Source organism: Pinus tabuliformis, chromosome 7 (assembly GCF_031772625.1).
Source record: "Pinus tabuliformis cultivar Carrire ecotype Pingquan chromosome 7, CPIR1, whole genome shotgun sequence".
In the NCBI taxonomy this organism is placed as follows: Eukaryota; Viridiplantae; Streptophyta; class Pinopsida; order Pinales; family Pinaceae; genus Pinus; species Pinus tabuliformis.
This window is the reverse complement of record NC_142293.1, coordinates 1,227,693,714-1,227,716,836: the sequence shown is the minus strand read 5'-3', so window position 1 is coordinate 1,227,716,836 and position 23,123 is coordinate 1,227,693,714. Positions and strand designations below refer to the sequence as shown.

At 37.8% G+C, this 23,123-nt stretch overlaps 1 protein-coding gene across 6 annotated transcripts in view; it reads right to left on the bottom strand.

The window, feature by feature from the left end:
• The window catches only part of LOC149251810 (uncharacterized), a 395,150-nt gene that overhangs the window by 96,327 nt on the left and 275,700 nt on the right, over window positions 1-23,123 (bottom strand). For 5 of the 6 annotated variants that reach the window (XR_016266907.1, XM_089459577.1, XM_089459575.1 and 2 more), the window contains one exon: window positions 15,929-15,994. The exons of the other annotated variant lie outside the window; for it this stretch is intronic. Coding sequence is in view for 4 of the 5 variants with exons in the window: in XM_089459577.1 (XP_089315703.1) it covers window positions 15,929-15,994 (66 nt within the window). In the remaining variant the exon portion in view is untranslated. The remainder of the gene's footprint in view (window positions 1-15,928; window positions 15,995-23,123) is intronic. 6 annotated transcript variants of the gene reach the window in all.

Genomic DNA, 23,123 nt, shown 5'->3' with positions numbered 1-23,123 from the left:
CGTTGCTGCTTGCAGGAATGTGAGAATCCAGAATCTGCATCCATACAACACAAAAATAAGTAGCGTCCATCCAAAAATCAGCATATACGTTAAGCACAATAAAGATAAAAGCTCTTCATTTATTAACTATCTAAAACAGAAACGAAAATGCGGAAAAAACAGGGAGTAGAAACACGATACAAAGGATGCCCTACGGCATCAGATGTTTTCAATATAGTGCATACTGAGCATTTGCCTGCTTTCAGGCAAATCTGTCGGCTGCTTGTCGGATGTGCCACGTCCAATTTTGCATATGGTAGGACTTTTTCCTATCCGAAAATCAAGCAGCTCGCGGCCGTCTGATGCGTCAAATCTTCTTCTCATTTTCTTCCTCTTGCGCTTTTTCTTTCTGGTAGGATGAATTACTGATGAGCTGGAACTTTCTGTCTCGAAACTATTAGATGAAGTACGCGTGATATGTCTCTCTTTAGCCCGCATCTGATCTTTATCATTCTTAAGTCCATCCTCGATCAACCATCTTTCAACTGAACTAATAACCTCCTCATAATAAGATGGATCTTGTTGCAACAAGTCAGAAGGCTCCTGATCTATTGATGTTATCTGTTTTCTTTCATTTTCCAATTGCTGAAATTTTTGAACCTGTATTCTAATGGCATCCACCTGTCTAGAGTGTTCAACCTTTATAGCATTAATTTGTCTGGCATGATGTTCTTCCATGTCTTTTATTACTTTAACATTTTCTTCCTTTATGTTCATCAAGCAATGCTGCATGGAATTTATTTCTTCTTCATGATTCGCTTGCATGTTTCCAATTTCCGTTTCATGTTTAGTTTTCATGGCCTCAATTTCCTTAGCATGCTGATTTTGCGTGTCCTCAATCTCCTTATTACGTTTTTCCAGATGGGTGCGTAAAGTTTTAACATCATTGATAAGATTAGTTTGGTTGCTTTCCAGATTTTTCACCAGCATCTTTAAATCTTGTATTATTTGCTTTTGCTCCTCCTTTTCATTGTCATTTATCCCTGATTTTTCACTATGATGATCTGCAATATTTCCGGTGGATGACACATTCTGACCTTGAAATCTTTCTTCAACAGCTGAATTACTTTCTTTCTGTTCAACAATTTTAGAAGTAGAAGGCAAGCTGTTTGGACTATCATATCTATCTTTAAAAGCATTGAGAATGTCTTGTAAAGAAGTGAAAAAATCATCAGGAAAGTTATTAAACCAATTCAAGGCATCACCCTCTAAAGAACGGACAAATAGACGCATCTTGAAATCTTCATTATTATATTGAGGAAATCTACAGTATAAGATCATTACACAAGTAAACATGTTTAAATGCCTTTTAACAGCGACCGAATCATCACCCGAGAACTTAAGTAATTTACCAATGGCCTCTTTCGGAAGATCATGAAGATTATCAGTAAAATGACATGGTTTAAATGAATAATCCATGATGAACAATAAGGGATGATAGAACTAGATCTTTGCTCAAGAAAATCAAAAGATGAAAGAAGTGGAGTCGCCACTTGAACAACAAATCTGATTCTAAGATCCGAGAAGCAATCAACAAACAGATATGTGGTAGGCTTCTTGTCTGGGAAAAAATAAGAAAATGGAGTCGCCACCCAAACAAGAAACACACCGAAGAGATGCTGCTGATATGTGATGAAAAGATGCCAAAATATTGAATCTGCCAGCTCAAATGAGAGATGAGAAGATGAGAAGATGCATGAAAAGTCGTTGAAACACCAAGGACAGAAAAACTCTGTCCCCAGCAACGGCGCCAAAAAATGTTGTCGCGCAGATTGACACGACAACGCTCAGACCGGGGGCTGTCACTCTGATCCCCGATCCCTCCGTTTAAGCCTGTTTCCCGCGGCTAAGGGGGGGAGTCCCTGTGGGATGATGAGGCCAACTGTCGACCAGTTGGTTGGGAAACACGAGATACGATATAAAAAGGGCTCGATGGATTTGATTAAATTAGTAGACCAGTGCCTTGTGGAGTCAATGTTTAAATGATTACTTTTTAAATGATAAAGAAACATGGACCATGAAAAGCAATCATCTATCATCAGCGAAAACACAATGCTCTTTAGAATGACCAAAACGATATCCAGCAACAGAAAAAAGATAAATGCCTTAAAATACCACAAGAATTATAAACCGTTAACCAGATATCAATTTCGCATCTCGACCTGAAAATTTAGATCTCAGAAAGATATGACAATTCGCGAAAATAACTTGATCTAAAATTTTCCACAATATTTTTATATTTTTTTTTTGAAAATTTTTTTAATCTCTTTCAATTTTTATTTTTATTTTTCAATATTATGGAAATTAAAAATCTAAAAAAAAGGTTAAAATTCTAAAACTAAATTCTAATCATTAAAAATAAAACTAACTAAAAAAAATATATATTTTTTCATTTTTTATTTTATTAAACAAAAACCAAAAAAAAAAATCTACATTAAAATTTATAAATCTAAAAAAAATAAAAAAAAGGTAAAACTAAATCTAAACAATTAACTATACAAACATAAATCTAAAACCTAAATATTAAAATCTATTGTAAATCATAAATCAAAACTATACAAAACTTTAACTAAACTAAAAATAAATTAAAATCTAATAAAAATAAATCCTAACATTTACAAATCAAACCAAATATAAATATTTTTTAGGATTTTTTATTTATATGAAATCTAACTATATGAAACAAATTAAAATCTAAAATCAAATATCCTAAACTAACCAAACTCAAAGCTAAAGTCTAAAAGTTAAATTAAAAAATGAACCCTTTTTATTTTTATAGATTAAAATCTAAACGCATTAAGCAAAACTATACATATCGAAAAAATTAAATTTAAAAGAAATGCATCTACGCTAGCCTATAAAAAAAACGATTGCACAAATTGAAACTATGTACAAATCCGTAAGAAACCGACTGGGCATCAAACCAAGAATATCGTATAAACCCACCGACGGCAACAGGCTGGTAAATAAATCAAAAACGCAGGCATACCCAATTTCGATTGCGTGGTTACCTGAGGCGCGTGACAGGGTTCGAAGGCGAGAACGACTGAAACATAATGCTGGTTTTCTTACCTGTTGCCGGCATGAAATGAAGCTCGATGCACAGCCGAAATCGCTGCTAGCCGGTGCGAAGGGAGACTGGGTAGAAATCGATGGATTACCCTTGCAACCACGCGAGTTTTAAGAGCAGAATGCTGAATGCTTAGCACTGGTGATACGCTGGTGAAACATTGTCATGGAAAAAATGCAGACGTATGAAGACGGCGGAGGTACATATAACCTCTAAAAAACAACGAACAGGCTTTTCCCAAAAAAAACAAATCTCGATTTTTTATGCTGTTGACTGAGCCAGTGGTGTGAACGTCTGCGTGATGGATTGTTATACGGTTTCCAACTCGACGGAGGATGACAATTGCGTGGGAATTATTGAGATCTTCGTTTGCAGATGCTTCCAGAGTTGACTAACTTCAGATATTTGTGGAATAAAAAATTATGATTTCCAGCAGCCGGATCCTTTTTCGACGTCGGACTCATGTGCAAGAGTGAGCACGTTTTCCCTTCTCAATGGCGGATGACTGTGGACTGTTTTGGCGGACAGGGATGTGATCACAAATCTTTCTGCTCATAAACCCCTGAAAAGAGGCCCTGTACCTGAAATTTCAAGACAAACAAAAACCCTAATGAAAAATCTGAAACCCTAGATCCGAAAAATAAATTTGAAACCCTGAAACAGCTGATTAATTTACAGATGTGGCCCCTTAACAGCCAGATTCATCAATAGGCACAGTAATATTTTCGAAATATCAGAAAACTTTGAACTTCACTGTGAACAGAAAGAAAAATCTCTCAATGTAAAACACGAAATAAAACTTAAAAGATTAACCCAGGGAACAATCAGCTGGGCTCTGCACAGAAAGTGCTTGCGGGAGTTGGCTGGTTCAGCCGAGAACTTCCCCGAACGCCCACAAAATTTCCTACAAAAATGTTTTCCTGCACATCTCAAGCAACCATCAGCAAAGAGAGAGAGAAAGCTGCTAGATCTCAGGAAATAATGGAGATACCTGCCATTATTTCAGAAACCCTAGCCGCCCTCAAACCCTAGCAGGTGAACAAGATACCTGTGCTCACACTACTCTAAAAACAAGCTATGATTAATGGCTGAAAACTGAAATATGCAGAAAATTAACGATCTCACAGCATTTCCAGAGAGTAACACCAACACGATTTGGACCCCAAAGTCTTTTTATTAACCAGAAAATCAGATTACAAGAGAGCTTTTTCAGTACAGACTCATAGATCAGATGATCTGAAATGACCCCTAGCACCCTATTTAAAGGAAATGATCCCAACGGCTAGTTCGAGTGATCCACGTAGAAATGATCTCGACCGTTGATGAGGATCAAGACATCTCTTGATCTCATCCGTCGATTTATTAACTTAAAATATTATTATTTTATTAGTTAGGTTTTTTGCTTCATTTTTTAATTTTTTATTGTTTTTTATTATTTTATTATTTTTATTCATTTTTTAATTTTTTAATTCATTTTAAAATGGATCACTGAACTAAGCCGTTGGAAACATCACCTAAGACCTAGGACTCATGAGGGGATTTACAACATTTTCAACCCTCAAGACACATTTCATCATGATTTTTACAATTTACATCTCAAAGGGATGAACCCACTTAATACAGACCCTCACAAAACACCCAGCTCTGCAACACAACGATAATCTAGCAGATCAACACACTAGGATTCTCCTAAAGTTCTAATGACAAAATCAATCCCGGCTTTGGGGTCAGGTTTGAAGGAAAACTCTGCCGATCCGTGGATCGGTGAGACAAAAAACCTTCCGGGACGTAGATTATCATCAGAAAGTTAGGTCCACCTAGGCAAATTACATACATGACTTCATGTCTGCTAAGATTATTTACAGTTAATACATGCAGAATGGGTTTACAATCAAAAAGATCAAACTGCTGATGATGGCAGGATGGCACGGACATGCTGATCAGGTGCTGCTTCTTTCTGTCAAGAAAAACGGGGTGCACTGCATGGGTAGTTGACCAGTAGGGGTCAACAGGGTCCAAATCGTGCTGGTGTTACTCTCTGGGATTGTTGTGAGATCTTTAATTTTCTGCATATTTCAGTTTTCAGCCATTAGTCATAGCTTGTTTTTAGAGTATTGTGAGCACAGGTATCTTGTTCACTTGCTAGGGTTTGAGTGTTGCTAAGGTTTCTGAAATAATGGCAGGTATCTCCATTATTTCTTGAGATCTAGCAGCATTCTCTCTCTCTCTTTGCTGATGGTTGCTTGAGATGTGCAGGAAAACCTTTTAGTAGAGAATATTGGTGGGCGTTTGGGGAAGTTCTAGGCTGAACCAGCCGACTCCCACAGGCTTTTCTTTGCAGAGCCCAGCTGATTTTGGGCCCTGGGTTAATCATTTAAAGTTTATTTCCTGTTTTGCATGAGAGACTTTCTTTCTGTTCACAGCAAAGTTCAAATTTCTGTTCTTTGAAATATTTCTGTGCTTACTGCTAAATCTGGCTGCTAAGGGGCTAAATCTGTACATTAATCAGCTGTCTAGGGTTTTTCAAATTTTTTCTTTTAGCAGTTTTGATTAGGGTTTTGTCGTTTTTGTAATTGCAGGACTGCCGTCAAGGTTGATACGCTGACACACTGTGCACAAGTAGCAGATTTCAACACGAACGCCAGTTTTCAGCGTGGACGACAAGGGAAAGTCCATCGATTTACAGTCTTGTACGCTGCTCCACGTTTCCAAGCTGCTCCATACACCGCAAACGCACAGCACGGGCCAGGTTAAAGCATTGTTAGTGGAATTTTTGTTTGGACCACCGATTCAGCATTTTTGGGTCTTACAAATAAAAGAAAATCGTGACCCCTTTTCGCCGCCGTCATTCCTCCATCAAAATTTTGTGAATCCGCATATAATCATCTTAAGTTTCTCAAGTGTTGGCGAGGGAAGACGTCAGGAGTATCCACGCGTTTTGTCAATCACCGCTGGAGAAAGCAGCAGCAATAACCGTCAGCCTCCTCGGTTTCACGCGATCATGACGTTTCATGGCTTGAACCACAGTTTCGCAGGTTTTACTTGTGAATCCATCATCAATCATTCGCACAACAGCAATCCGTCGATTTCTGAACTGTATCCGAAGCAGGGTCATGAAAATTTGCAGAACTTTTCTCAGTCGAAACCATCCAGCGTCGGATCTGCTCAGGTGAAATCAACAACCAAGAATTCGTCGATTTTCTGCATGGTAGGCTATCTGTCATCGGGCCAGGTATTTTTATTAAACGATTGCGTCTCCAGGTCAAATCGATTCCATTTTTTTACCTTGCCGCCGTCGGTTTTGCATAAGGAATGGTTATCTGTCTAACGCATTTGATATTTCCTGTTTCAAGTTCCGTAGCCTCTTCTTCACAGCGCAGCCGTCCCATATACACTGAGCATTTACCTTTTTACGAACAGGGTCAGCGCATTTAAAATCTTACCTTGAAATACGTCTGGCTGGGTTTTACGCAGTCTTTCCCTTTGAGCTCATTTAGTTTTGTGAATATTAATAAGTTTTAAGTTTTAACGTATTTAGATTTTTAGTTTAAGTTTCTTTTTATTTAGATTTTAGCATAGCGTTTAGGTTAGTGTTAGTATTTAGTTAGATTTCATTAAAAATGTTTGTATTTTAGTCTTAGGCTTTGTTAAATTTTAATTTTTTAATTTAGTTTTTTTTGATGTAGTTATTTTTTAATTAAGTTTTAATTTTAGATTTAAAAATAAAAAATTTAAAAAAAATAAAAAAAAAAAAAAAAAAAAAAAATTAGATTTTAGATTTAGTTTTGAATTTTTATAGTTAGGTTTTCTTTTAGATTAAATTTAGATTTTAGATATTAGTTAGATTTCTAATTTTCATTTTTAGATTTTTTTTTTTTTTTTTTTAAATATATATATATATATATATATATATATATATATATATATATATATTTGAAAAGCATAAAATATTTTGTGGAAATTTTCTTGTCAGATCCAGTTGTTTTTCGAGAATCATCATGTTATGCTGAGATCTAAAATTTTTAAGTCGAGATGCGAATACGATGTCTGGTTAATAATTCATGATTCTCATGGTGCTTTAAAGCATTCATCTCTTTAAAATTCTCGGTTGCTGGATATCGTTTTGATCATTCTATGAGCATTGTGATTTAGCTGATTTCGCTGATGATAGATGATTGTTGTTCATGGTCCATATTTTTATATCATTTAACAAGTAATCGTTTTAACCACAATCTCTTAAGGCACTGGTCTGCTAAATTAATCAAATCCATCGAGTGCTTTTTATATCGTATCTTGTGTCTCCCAACCAACTGGTCGACAGTTGGTCTCATCATCTCACAGGGACTACCCCCCTTAGCCGCGGGAGACAGGCTTAAACGGAGGGATCGGGGATCAGAGTGACAGCCCTTGGTCTGAGCGTTGTCGTGTCAATCTGCGCGACAACAGTGTGTAAGATATGTATGCTAAGTCTTTTTGTGTCTTGCATCTGATTTTTATCGTTTTTAAGCTTATCTGGATCACCTTCAATTAACCACCTAATGACCTCCTCATAATAAGATGGAACTTGTTGCGGCAAATGAGAAGGCTCTTGGTTTCTCTTATCATCTGACCATTGTTGAATCTTTTGAACTTGTATTCTAATGGCATCCATCTGACTAGAGCATTCATCCCTTATAGCACTGATTTGTATGGCATGGTGTTCTTGCATGTGTTTTATTACTTTATCATTTTTTTCCTTTATGTCCATCAAGCAATGTTGCATAAAATTTATTTCTTCTTTATGATTCGCTTGCATGTCAGCCAACTGATTGTTATGATTGAACGTCATAGAGTCAATTTCCCTATCATGATCAGCTTTCATGGTCACCATATTTTCCTCTAAGACTGACATCTTGCTTTGCATGCTTCTAATTTCTGTTTCATATTTAATTTTCATGGCCTCAATTTCCTTAACATGCTGATTTTGTGTGACCTCCAACTCCCTATTACGTTTTTCCAAGTGGGTGCATAAAGTTTTAACATCATTGATAAGACTAGTTTGATTGCTTTCCATATTTCTTACTAGCATCATTAGATCTTGTATAATTTGCTTTTGTTCTTCCCTTTCACTATTATTTGTCCCTGATTTTCCACTATGATGATCTGCAATATTTCCGGTTGATGACACATTCTGATCTTGAAAACTTTCTTCAACAGCTGGATTTTTTATAAGATTACTTTCTTTCGTTTGCACAATTTTAGAGGGAGAAGGCAAGCTGTTTGGACTATCATATCTATCTTTAAAAGCATTGAGAATGTCTTGTAAAGAAGTGAAAAAATCATTAGGAAAATTATTAAACCAATTCAAGGCATCACCCTCTAAAGAATGGACAAATAGACGCATCTTGAAATCTTCATGATTATATTGAGGAAATCTACAATATAAGATCATTACACAAGTAAACATGTTTAAATGCTTTCTAACAGCGACCGAATCACCACCCGAGAACTTAAATAATTTAGAAATGGCCTCTTTCGGAAGATCATGGAGATTATCAGTAAAATGACATGGTTTAAATGAATAATCCATGATGAACAATAAGGGATCAAATGGATGATAGAAAGAGATTTCTGCTCAAGAAAATTAAGAGATGAAAGAAGTGGAGTCGCCACTTGAACAATGAATCTGATTTCTAGGATCCAAAAAGTAACCACAAGCAGATATGAGGAAAGCTTCTTGTCTGGAAAAAATGAGAAAGTGGAGTCGCCACCCAAACAAGAAACAAACCGAAGAGATGCTACTGATATGGCGAAAAATAAGGCAATAAAAGATCCAAATGATAACCCAAAAGGTTGAATTTGTCAGCTCAAAATGAGAGATGAGAAAGATGATAAGGTGAATGTCGATGAAACCTCCAGGAACAGAAAAACTCTATCCCCGGCAACGGCGCCAAAAAATGTTGGCGTTGCCGGGCCAGATGAAAAGATAAAAATGAGAAGGAAGATTGTCGTTGAAACGCCGAGAAAACAATTTCCCCGGCAACGACGCCAAAAAATGTTGTTGCGCAGATTGACACGACAACGCTCAGACCGGGGGCTGTCACTCTTATCCCCGATCCCTCCGTTTAAGCCTGTCTCCCGCGGCTAAGGGGGGTAGTCCCTGTGAGATGATAAGGCCAACTGTCGACCAGTTGGTTGGGAGACACGAGATACGATATAAGATAAGCACTAAAAAGATTTAATTAATTTAGCAGACCAGTGCCTTAAGAGATTATGGTTAAGATGATTACTTGTTAGATGATATAGAAACGTAAATCGTGAACAGCAATCATTTGTCATCGAAAGGTATCAGCTAAATCACATGACCAAAACGATATCCAGCAACTGAAAATTTTGAAGAGATAAACACCACGAGAATCGTAAATCATTAACTAGATATCAATTTCGTATCTCGACTTGAAACTTCAGCATGAAAGATATAACATGATAAACAACTGAAACTGGATCCGAAAAAAGAAAATTTTCCAATTTTTTTTTTTTTTTTTTTTTAAATTTAAAAAATGAAATTTAAAAAATTAATCTAAAACTAAAAATAAAACTAATCCTAAAATCTTTTTTATTTTTTTAAAACAAAACCAAACTAAAACAAACTTAAAATCTAATTAAAACTAAAAATCTAACTAAGCAAAATTTAAAATTTAGTCAAAATGAAACTAAACTAAGTCTAAATTCTAAAAGCCGAAATATATATGTACGTACAACCTAAAAAAATAAAAAAGAGATTTATTATATACAATCTAAAAGGGCAAATCGCATTTCTTTTTTATTTTCATATAAATTCTAAAAGAAATAAAATCAAAACAATATTATAAAACAAAACTAAATTTTTAAAAAAGGAATCAATAAAAAAAAACTAACTCTAAACTATGCTTACGGATCCTTTTATATGCATATATATATATTTTTTTTATTTTTATGAAAATTAAAAACAAAACTTTAAACTAAAAAATAACCTACGTCTAAATACGTGAAACGCATCAAAGGACTGAAACGCATCAAAAAGCATCAAAACAAAAACGCAAGACGTAACATGGGAACCCTAGCCGTCAACAGTTGAATGCTATGACGGAATCGCTTCAGAAGTAATTCAAATGAGGGCACAGACACAGAGATTTGAGAATCGATTTTACCTGCTATGCAAATGGAGAAATGTTCAACTGACAATACGTTTACCTGCAAATTTCGTGACCCTTCTTACGCTGGATGAAATAACGTGCTGCTGCGGCGTTGATGAGATTTTTTTTTTCTTTATATTTGCGGGTACAGGTATCGTAAAACCCGAAAAACGCTAAGCCGGTGGTGAGCATAGCAGACTAACGTTGGAAAGCTCTCAGCAAATTTTCGTTGCCACCATACACAAGATTGAAACTTGATCCAAATCTTGACGCCCGCGCGGAAAGGTTTCAAACCACAGAGACTTATTCACGCTGAGACTGAGCTACACTGTTTGAAATCGTTTTCTTCTTTGGATGCCAACCTGGAGTAACAATCATTCAACGCAGAACCAGCAACGTTTTTTGTGGTGTTAATCCTGAGTGTTGACTGTGTTTTCCAGCTTCCCACGGTGGACAGAACAGAAGAAAGATTGCAGGCACTTGAAAGCTACAAAACCCTTGCTACCGAAAAGATAACCCTGTACCTGCAATGGACAAAATCACCCAAGAAATGATATATGCCTCAAACCAAAACTGAAAACCCTAATAAAAACTGCATAAGGCAAAAAATTAAAACCCTAGATCAGCTTAATAATTTACAGATTTTGGCCCCTTTGACAGCCAGATTCAGCAATAAGAACAGAAATATTTTAAAGAAAAAAGATTTCAGATTTTCACTGTGAAGAACTTCAGAAAATCTCTCATGTAAAAATTAAAAAAAAAAAAAAACCGAATGATAGAACCAGGATCAAATCCAACTGGACTCAACAAAAAATGCTTGCGGGAGTTGGCTGGTTCAGCCGAGAACTTCCCCGAACGCCCACAAATTTCCTTCAGAAAGGGTTTTCTGCACAGCTCAGAACAACCATCAGTAAAGAGGGCAAAAATGCTGCTAGATCTCAAAAAGTAATGGAGATACCTGCCATTACTTCAGAAACCCTAACAACACTCAAACCCTAGCAAGTGAACAAGATACCTGTGCTCACAATACTCTACAAAAAGCTATTATTAACGGCTGAAAATAACATATGTAGAAAATTAAACAATCTCACAGCATTTCAAGAGAGTAACACCAGCAAGATATGGACCCCAAAGTCTTATTTTATTAACCAGAAACAGATTTACAAGAGAGCTTCTTCAGTCTTAGACTCACAGATCCAATGATCTGAAAATGACCCCTAGCACCCTACTTAAAGGAAATGCCTCCAACGGCTAGTTCGAGTGATCCATGCTGAAATGATCTCAACCGCTGATGAGGATCAAGACATCTCTTGATCTCATCCGTCGATTTATTAAAAAATAATATTTTACATGTATTCACTTAAAATATTATTATTTTATTAGTTAGGGTTTTTGCTTTATTTTTTAATTTTTTATTATTTTTTATTTACTTTAATTTTTTAATTTTTAATTATTTTATTAATTTTTTATTAATTTTATTATTTTATTATTTTTTATTCATTTTTTAATTTTTTAATTCATTTTAAAATGGATCATCGAACTAAGCCTTCGGAAACATCACCTAGGACCTAGGACTTAAGACTCATGAGGAGATTTACAACGTTTTTCGACCCTCAAGACACATTTCATGATGACTTTTACAAATTTACATCTTAAGGGGACAAACCCACTTAATACAGACCCTCACAAAATACCCAGTTCTGCGACACAACTATAATCTAGCAGATTAACACACTAGGATTCTCCTAAAGTTCTAATGACAAAATCCATCCCGGCTTTGGGGTCAGGTTTGAAGGAAAACTCTGCCGATCCATGGATCGGTGAGACGAAAAACCTTCCGGGACGTAGATTACCACTAGAAAGTTAGGTCCACCTAGGCAATTTTACATACATGACTCATATCTGCTAAGACTATTTACAATTCATACATGCAGACTGGGTTTACAATTAGATTGATCAAGCTGCTGATGACTGCTGGATGGCACGGACACGCTGATCAGGTGCTGCCCCTTCTTGCAAAAAAGGGGGTGTACTGCATGGGTAGTTGACCAGTAGAGGTCAACACATAGCATTTAGGCATTTTAACATAGTTTGCATTTTAATTCAATTAACCTCCAAGCATAAGCTTGGCTGATAGATATCATAGGGAAAAGATTTTCTTGGAAAATTCTTCCAATCGATATGAAGTAAGGTAAAGAGTGTATGACCCTGCAATTATGAAGGTGGCTTGTCCCCTTGTAGGAATGAAAGCACATGTTGGCTAGTAGGACTCAAGGGAAGGGTATCATTAACAACACCATCATGTCCTCAGCCTCTATTTCTTACAGTCACCCCAATTTTTATACTCTGGCGAGACTCAAGAGTTCAAGAGGAAGATCTCTCACTTAAAGTAAAACTTTAGCTAAAAATTAACCAAGATAATTGCATCTAACCTTAGTTAAGTGCATTTCATCTTAATTCACTTTACTTTTCAAGCTTGCAATTTGTTTACATACTTGTCATGATGAAAATGTTTTGAATTGATTATTTTGTAATATCTCATTTAGGCAAATACCATATATTTCATTTTGCAAGTGAAGTTTTAGCTTGTTTCATTTGCTACTTATTTATATTGCTTCTTTACATGCTTTAGAATTGTGAATGGTTATACTTTGAAAGAAAAAAAAAAAACAAAAAAATTGAGAGCAATTTTAAATCTTGCAAGTGATACCATCTTTTTCTAACATCTATTTGATTGACAAGGTGACTTGTGCTTCACGTTGAAACATTTCCTTTTTAGAGCAAGTGTTATTTACTTTGAAGCAATATTGAAGGTACTGGTTTTATATGCTCATCTTTTATTTATGTGTTGATGGTTATTGAAGTACATTTCATTTCATGTTGCTCATTATATTTGCTCAATGTCAAGTAATCCAAATTAACCTTGACATCTCCTACAAACCTCACATCACCTTTTAACTAGCTTTTCATTTAGGGACCACCCCTCTTAGCTTACCTAAGAGAGAGCTCAAACAAAGAGAGTTGCAAATAGGTGACAGCTCCATCTCTTAAATTTGCCACCAACCACACCTTGTGGGGTTAAGGAATTTTCTCACTAAGGTGTGTGTGTGAGGCGGCAACAATCCTCAGTGCCCTCAATAATTTTCTTGCTGTTTGGATTGCCCGTTGGGTATCCATAGATTGTACTCAGAATTTCACTACTGCATAATAATAAAAACTCTCACTGCTGCACCGGTTTCCCACATTGGGTTTTTCTGGGGACAATTGTCCAAAAATAACAGTGTCAATTTTATTGTGTGCTAGTATTTTCTCAGTTTCCAATGCTATTTTCTTCCGTAGTTTATTTGTGAAAATTGCAGTAGAGAATTATTCGTTGTTCGTATGGGCAAATAAATTGTTAAATTAAATTAACAATTAGAAGAATAATTTCCAATTGCTGCAATAGGTTTCCAGTTTTGGAAATTTTCAAACTGGAGACAGCTACTTTTGCGGTCAAGTAAGGGCGTGTCTGCGGCCTAGGAGAGGGTTATTTCTGTGGTCAAGTTAGACTATATCTATGGCCTAATAAAGGCATCTAATGCTGCTTCTTGACACATGTGCAAGTCAGAGCTTGGAATCATTTCTGGGCAGAGTTTTATATATGATTTGAGCCTGGAATAGACCACGTCTTAGGGTTGAATTTGCTTGTGAGACAGTGCAGATCTGGAAGGGTTTTATGGATGAAATTATAAGTCTGTCATGGACTGTACATATGCCCTAACCAAGGTCTGAGTTACCTCACGAAGTAGCCACAGAACGGAATCCTTAACAAGTTGATCTGAGGTCTGATCATAAGCGAGTTACCTTGATGAACAAAGCTGAAGGAAGGGTCTTGTAGCAGCACACAGTTTAAGGATGTTTTGAGACCAAGTTGTGAGTTGTTGGGTGACCCAACTGGGAGACCAAAATTCCCAGGTATATGCATAGAATCCATGGGTTAAATCAAGTCATTCTTAAGGTATGTATCTGCTCCTTCCATGTTCATGAATACAAGATGTATTAAGTCAGATGTAAATGGCATCCTATGTAAAGTTTGTAGGGCAGATTGAAGAGCCCTTAGTTCAGTCCCTTGTGATGGGAAATATGTGTCCTCAAAACCGTGATATTTAACCGAGACATATGGTTGTGACATGTGGGCAGCTATCTTCAGTAATACATGTAATTATGTCGAATGGTATTGACTCATGTAATGATGTCAGGGTTGAATGGCTCTACCCTTTGTACTCATGACAATTCTTATACAACAGTGATGTGACATGGCAGTCCCTCTATGACAATGATGCATGGCATATTCTTGTGACAGAAATGTATGGCAGTATGGTAGTGTTGTGTATGACAGTATTGAATATGATAGTGTCATTGATATGACAGTGACAGTGAAGCGTTTATTGACAGTATTGGATGGCAGTGAGTAACAGTGATCCTTGATTCAGAGTCAGTTGAGCCTATGATGATGACAGTGATGTGAGGTATCTTTATGACTGAGATGTGACAATTGTATCAGTGCCTCTATAACAATGATAAATGACAATGCCTCTATGATAGTGATGTGTATTAGTCCCTCTATGACAGATGTGACAGCATATATGACAATGATGCTTATGATAGTATTGTCTATAATTATCATCTGCCACTGGGTTGGCCCTTTCAGGCCCAATATTATTTATGATGTAAGACATATGTCTAATCCTCATTGTATCTCAGCTGACCATTTGATGAATATCTAATAGAAGAAGAATCTGGTTGGGTTTCCCCCTTGTGGGGTTTTTCCCTGGTCTCTGACCTAAACCCTAGTGTCTCTATTGTGCATACTTTTCTTCTATTGTTCTTTACTATTCCACTGTTTTGTGATGTTATTGTTCTCTCTACATAATTGCTAAATGATGATATGTTATGGGGTGAAAATAATGTAAAAATGAAGGAAAAGTTTTAAAGTGCAATTATCTACAGTAGAGAACAATCTAGCTCTAAAATTAACACTGTATATTTCGTTCGTTTACAGTTAAATCACTTTGTTCTTTGGAAAATAGAGCAACAGGACTCATAGTAGAATTGGTAGCTCAAGTCAGCCAGAATTGGCTTCTTCTTTAAGGATGTAGACTCTCTTGAAATTGGGGCTAAAGTGGACAAGTAATCTAGTTATGATGGAAGGGCTGGTCTGTATAATACCACCCTGGTTCATTCATTTGTACACGTTGATGTATTTTAATTTTTCTGTGCAGTAATGTAATATAAGATGTATCTGAAAAATAAATAAATAGAAAATAATAAAGCATTATGAAGAGTAATAAACAGAAGGCAGAAAAACAGAGATACATGTTATCTAGTATAGCATGTGCAGGTTGTTTTGATATATTTACTTGAAGACGTGTCACAACCAAGATGACAATAGTTATAAAACAAAGATCTTCCCTAACAGCTCTACCATGATCAAAAAAGCCTTTGCCAATAAAGAACAAAGCTTGTGCCAATAAACCAACCTATAATAAAGTCAATAGTGCAAGAGTAAAATGCTCAGTAAGCAACTGGCTTTAAACAATCTAAAGATGTGATTTGATTTGATTTACTCTGTAAAGTTGCAATTTTATCAGCCAACTGTGAACTAGAATAGGAAATATCAACGTACAGGAGGAGTTCTCCATTTAGGAATAACCCAAAGTCCATCAGTAACTTGTGTTGGCTGGAATATTTCCTGCAAAGCATACACATACCATAGCTGAAGTAGGCTTTTACTTAAGAAGAATTTTCATATTGGTAATTGAACACAGAGCAAAAGCGCTAGTTGATGGCATTCATAAATTTCAAGGCTATAAAGGTATGGCACCGGGAAACAAAGAAGAAAAAGGAGCATTTAATATCATAATTCCAAATCATCTGGTCGGAACTTTTTCTATCAGCAAAAGTCCACCATACATACCTGTCTGTATCGATTACAAAATGGTTATTTATGAACCCAACAATGTAGCGCATAGGAGTTAATTAGTTAAAAAGGAAATGCTTTAAGCCAAAAAAGGAACTGTTATCTCGAAAAACTTGCTGGAAACATAAAGATATATTCTAGAAAACTAACTGACAGAGGAACTCTTAAAGCCCCTTTATAATAGATGCTTAAGCAAAAGCAAATGTGCCAACTCCAAACCTTTAATAACTAGAAGGAAAAGAATGCATTACAGTATGATACTGTACTGTGCATGCTGCACCATAATAAATTGTAATCATATGTTTACATAAGATGCATACATCACTGTCATAGAGCTATAACCAAAAACAAAAGTTCACTATTTCTAAAAGCTGCAATGTGGATCCCAAGAGAAGAAAAAGTATATTAGATAGATTAATTTTTCAGGAACGCCATATTAATTGAATAAAACAATTTGATAGTCAAACTTTGACTTTGTTAGAAAGGATAGTGATTTTTGTTGATTTCTCTACAAAAGCACAGTAGAATACTATTTTCTGCTGGATAATTACTACCTAATGGTTTACACAATATTCTTATGCCACTGATATCATTGAGCAATTAAAAATACCAACAATAAATGCAGCTTCACCTTATGCATGTGAACTGAGCCATCTGATTTATTCTTGTTCTTGTTGACCAACTTGTTGACAATTAGTTTGGTTCCAAATGGAAGATCCACAAACTTCCATGTCCCATTCTTGATGAGAACATCATACTCCTACCTAGTTTCTTTCCACTCATCATGAGAAATAGCTTCTTCAAAGGATGTTGGTTCAAAGTTAGTAAATAACTTCAATTCACAGCCATATGAAACTTCCATATCATTGACATCACATGAATTTGAATCACCTACATCACCTCTACCATCTTGTCTTGATGAACTTATAGGTTTTTTTTCCAACCTCAACAGGATGAATACTTTCAAGTGTTTTCACAACCTACTTTGGAATTTTGATGATGGTCCAGGTAGCTCAACTCGTTGAGATGGTCTTCCATTCCCATCAAGGTTCAACCTTTCAATCCCCTCAATCACATCATCCAATTGAACCTCTTGTTCTGATGAAGTGATCAGATCTTCTATATGAATGGGAGATGGTACTTCAAAAGGAGATTCTAGAGATTGATCCAAGATAGGGATCACCCCCTTCAAGATGTGGAATCTCATTATCAAACTCATGGTATGTAATATTCCTAATCGAAAGATTTACAGTGATATCAAAAACATGCAAGACAATTCAGCATAAAAAATTTCCGTAAACACCAATAAACCAAAAAAGCTCCCAAATACGCCAAAACAAGCAATTTTATTATATATAACTGCTGGAGTACAATGTGAAATAGAAACAGTGCACCTGGTCTTGCACAACGCAAGCTACAAGCCTCAAGTGGTCGATATATCAATGCCCAACTACTACAGGAGCTTCTCTTCCAGAAATCTGCACTGGCCTTAGTAATTTTGCATTGCTAACTATGTTGAAACCCTAGTTTGACCCCTCAAATCTACCTAGAAAGTTCTGCAAGATTGGGTCTGAGATCCTTGTCAAAAACCCGGAAAAACCCAGAAAGGGTTTCCTCTAGTTTTGAAGCTCCAAAATTGACCCCAAATTCCCAACATTTCTCCACTGCCAATAAATTTTGGTTTGCAAAAGTTTCTGTCTTTGCTGCCCTCCAAAACAGTGAAAAATCTCCCCTAGGCTCCCTTCGAACTCCCACACAACAGCCCAGCTCCAAATACCCCTGACCAAGACCACCCACAACAGCTCCACCTCAACTACTGCGCAGTACTGGAGAGTACTACATAAGCTTCAACAAGGGAAGTTCACATTGATGAAATGGCTCCTTCTGCTCTGCAAATTCTCTCCTCTCCTCCAACAAATTTTGAAATGGAATGCCCAGCAACTATGTGGCTTCTAATTTCCGGCACCAACTTCCAAAGGACAGCGTAGCTCTGATTTTGCATCCTAGTTGAGCCCAGAAATTTCGTAGTACCTGTGCTATGCCTCTCCATGCCTCCTCAAGACAATATTGAAGCCTTTCTAGGGTGGCACTCGTAGTCCACCGAAGAGAAGGATGAATTTCCTCCTTGGGAAACTTTGGTGCTCAACAGCACTTTGTGACTCAGCAAAACAACTTGAGCAACAATGTAGTTTGTCAAATGATCAAAAGCCCCAAATGATGTTGTCGTCATCTTACTTATAATTGTTGGTCCTTTGCCTCATGTGTGTTGATTTTGAATAGCATCGGATGTGCTCTAGCTCCGAAATTTTGTGGAGGGGCTAGAACACATGAGATCTTTAGAACCCATAAATCGTTTGGAGAAATTCCACCCAGCTGAGGAGTTATTAAAATAATTAATACTTTTAATGGGTTCCTAAGTCTAAACTTAAAAAAATAAAAATATTAATGTGTATTAATAAAAATGTGGGTGAGAAGGTTCTAAGTGACGAGGATCAAACTGTTTTAATCTTAGTCGTTGATTAGAGATTATATCACAGTCGTTGATTCATCAACAAAAAAAGTATAAGAGGAGGCTTGAGGGTCAGTTGGAGACACACCGAATTGATCAAAGAGTTAAATTTTTCTATGGCGAGGTTTCCTGAGAAAATCGAGCCAGTGATCTAAGTTGCAGCGAAGGTCAGTTCGACAAGGGAACTTTAGTCCGAGGTCGAAGAATACATAGCAGAGAGGCAGAGCAGCACCAAGAGAGACAGCGCAGTCCCAGAGAGGGTGATGCAAAGGCCGTAGGGGCTGACACAGGTGACACAGAAGCCGTAGGGGCTGACGCATGTAACGACCCATCTAAACTAATCCACTATATAAAGTTTTAAACTTTATAAGAAAACTGATATGATGAAGCCTTATAAATATAAATTTTTAAATCCTTATATTAAAACAAATATGATGAACTTTAAAATAAATATGATTAAGTTTTTTTAAATATAAATCTTAAACTTTATAAAATATATGAATTAAACTTTATAAAATTAAACTATATAATAAAAATAAAAAAAAATCAAATGAAGCACCCTTATATAAAAGGGGGACGCTTAACCCAGCAGGACATTTATAACAGAGCGCTATGTCAGCAGGGAAATATCTGAGAGCCGTAAGTGCATGGAGGCGTGTCGGGAGGAGGAAAGGCGGTGGCTGCAGGTAGGAGGGTTGTCACCGCCAGGCCCGCAGATAAAAACCAGAGGGCTAAACCAAGAAGGGGGGCGTCAGAACAACAGAGTTAGAAACCAGGAGGAGGAAATTCAGCAGGGAGAGAGATCTGTCATTGGAAGAGCTATAATCCGTCTGAGGTTCTGGGCATGGGGGACAGTGGGCTTCTGTGAGAAGCTTGCTGGATTGAGTAGCCAATCTCTGCTCGGTCAGGCTGGGTGGAATTGGTCTCCCTGGGTAATTGGAGCAAGACAACAGCAGTAGCATCATCAACTTCACGGGATTAGATAGCAGTTCAGGTAAGTGCAAATCAAATTTTTACGGTTCCTGTTTTTTTCAAGTTTTTTGATTATTACAACACAAGCCCTTAGAGGCAGCGTTGGAGAGATTTTGTGGGGCAGAGAGGAAGCAGTTCAACAAATCGACAAGCAAGGGAGGCTCTCTCTAGGGATGACGCATCTCCTTGAAGAGGTGACAGAGATTGGAGCAGCAATCGTTGCCAACCACTGGGAACAGCCAGGTCATCTGTGGGGTTTGATCATCTAGTTGTTGAATTTGCCAGAATATATCTCCGGATAGAGGTACTCTGCCAGGATTTTTCTCTGTTGGGCGAGCCATATTTGGCACCCTAGTTGTATTCAAGAATCTGCTTAATAATACAAACCCTCTATATGTTGCACCGGTTTTCCCGAATTGAGTTTTTCTGGGGACGATTGTCTAAAAGTAACGATGTCCCTTGTGTGATTGTCTCAGTGTATTTCAGTTCATGATCTGTATGTATGTGTAGGCTACAATAGTGTTTTACATCGATATTTATGTAATTAAATAACTTGTTAATGCAAAGAACAAGTAGGAGATGTTAAACCAATAATTGTAGTAGGGGTTTCTGATGTATAGATTCAGAAATTTTCACATGGTATCAGAGCGATTGCAGATCATAGGCGACTAAAGACACCAGCCAAGAAATCCGGAGAATTTGCAGCAAAAAAGCAGTTGTCCCGAGTGACAGCGTTGTTCCAGAGCCAAAGACGAAGGAGTGACACAATGCAGAGAAAGTGACGCAAAGGCTCACGCAGTGCCTGTGTCAGCACTCTGAGCCAGGTGGAGGTGATGCAATAGCTGGGAGGAGCCCACGCAGTAGCTGCGTCATCCGTCAAGGCCAGCGCAAACGCAGAGGGGGGCAGATCAAGCTCGCGCAAAGCCACATCATCTTTCTCAGCCAGGAAGGATTGACGTAGTTGGCCAGGAGGAGCTAATCCAGCCCACGCAGTGATTGTGCAAAGCCTGAAGGGCTCAGATTCTTCAAGTTGCTAGGGCTAAGGAAGCTGAGTAGATTTTCGGTTTTAGGAGTTCGTTGGACGCTGTTTCTGTTGGTGCATAATAGTGTCTAAGGAGACTAAACCAAGGTAGAGGGAATCACTACCTTAACAGATTTCTAGCCAAGAAATCTAAATCCAGGTTGCAACAGCAAAGGAGGATTGGAGAGGAGCAATTCGACAATTGGTCGAGGATTTCCGAGAGGGAAATCAAGACTCAGAGGGAGTCTAGAGAGGAGTTGTTCCTTAGAAGGTTTCTTGTGCCCAAGGAATCCAGATCCAAGTCTTGCTAGATGGACAGCAAGAGAGGGAAAAGAGAACCAGTTCTATTTTTTAGCAATGATGGCAATGAATGGGTTGAGGGATCAGGACAGAATGGATGGAGCTTCAAATTTTGTCATCTGGAAGGCCAGGATCCTGGCAATCCTAGATAAACATCGCATCAAGGACTATGCCTAAAAAGTGGTTGATGTTCCGGTTGACGCTGATGCGGCACAAAAGTACGAGGAGGCCCAGGCGAAGACCAAATGCATGATCCTAGACGGGGTCAGAGCTCATATAGTACCACACATTGCTGAGAAGGACACAGCAAGAGAGATGTGGGAGACCCCGACCACCTTGTACCAAGGCTCTTCCGTGCAACGAAAGATGCTATTAGAAAATTAGCTGAGACAATACCAGATGCTGAAAGGAGAGGAGATAGCTCCCTTCCTTCTCAGGTTGCAAGGGATTCGCGACCAGCTAACTTCCGTGGGGTCTACATCAAATCCAGAGTTCATGGTAGGGACTACCCTAAATGCAGTCACCGAGGACTGGGAGACATTTGTCCAAAGTATCTTGGGCAGAGCGACTCTCCCCAGTTGGGAGGAGATGTGGGCAACTCTTCGACAAGAAGAGCTCAGGAGGTTGACCAAGGCAGGAAGTAGTGGCAAGGGAGCCCGAGTCAAGAAGGAGGAGGAGGAGGATGCAGCGCTCGCATCAGCTGGATAACAGGGGCAGCAGAAGAGGTAAAAGAAGGACATCACCAAGGTCAGATGCTTCAACTGTGGGGAGCTAGGACATTATGCCACTCAATGCCCCAAGAAGAAAGGCAAGGGGGACGGTTTTGACTCAAAGGTTGCTCCAGCAAAGGCAGACAAGGATGTCGAGGATGACGATTGTGCCATGAGCATTCATGTGCCTCTGGAGAAGAGGTGGGACGACATGGAGTTGTAGTCGAGAGGAATACATGTGGGCAGGATCCTTAAGGTGCCCAAACTCTTAGATCACATACGGCTACAGGAGCCCTTAATGATAGTAGCAGAATGATGAGAGTCAGTTGGTGCAAGGGATGATGGAGCAATAGTGGCAGAGCTAGAGTGCCAGAGTCTAAAGCAGCACAGTGGAGGTTGCAGCAATGCGAGAGGCACAGAGAAGATTACAGCAGCAGAGGGTCAACACAGATTAGCAGCAAAGGTAGCTTCAGCATCACGAGGCATCCTACTGACTAGCATGTCAGTGTTGGGTGAAGTTTCAGTTGCTTACTTCTCAGCAACTGAGTTTCAGTGCAACAGTTAGCAGTGGCATTGCTATGGGCAGCATGATGCAGCATATTGAGAGGGAGTTGCAGTACAGATGTAGCAGTGACAGTGGCAGAATCATGGGCGGAAATACAAGAGACAACAATGTAGTGGATGAATGGCATCAGGCCGAGCATCAACATCACAAAGGACCAATGCAGTGGATCAGTGTAGTACTTCTATTGAGAAGTGTTATTAGAGCACATTCCTCGCTAAAAGGGAGTCTTGATTTTGGGTAGCATTGGATGTGCTCTAGCTCCGAAATTTTGTGGAGGGGCTAGAACACATGTGATCTCCAGAACCCAGAAATCGTTTGGAGAAATTCCACCCGAATGAGGAGTTATTAAAATAATTAATATTTTTAATGGGTTCCTAAGTCTAAACTTGGGAAATAAAAATATTAATGTGTATTAATAAAAATATGGGTGAGAAGGTTCTAAGTGACAAGGATCAAGTTGTTTTAATCTTAGCCGTTGATTAGAGATTAAATCACAACCATTGATTCATCAACAGGAAAAGTATAAGAGGAGGCTTGCGGGTTGTTAAGTTATGGTATGTTTTATGCTTATAACAATTCACTTCTTTTTCTTATTATATTCCACAGATTAGCAATCACATGTACATAAAGTAAAGTGCAGATAAAACATTAAACGATCGACAGAAAACAAGCCAAGACAAGAGACACAAGATGTGGCGGCTAGCCAGGGACAAACCCCACAATGTGTGAGGAAACCCTTTGATCAAATCTTCTTTTATCTTCAATAATTCAGCAAAGAGAAATAGTACAATAAATTTGATTTATATCAACAGTAGTAAACCTTA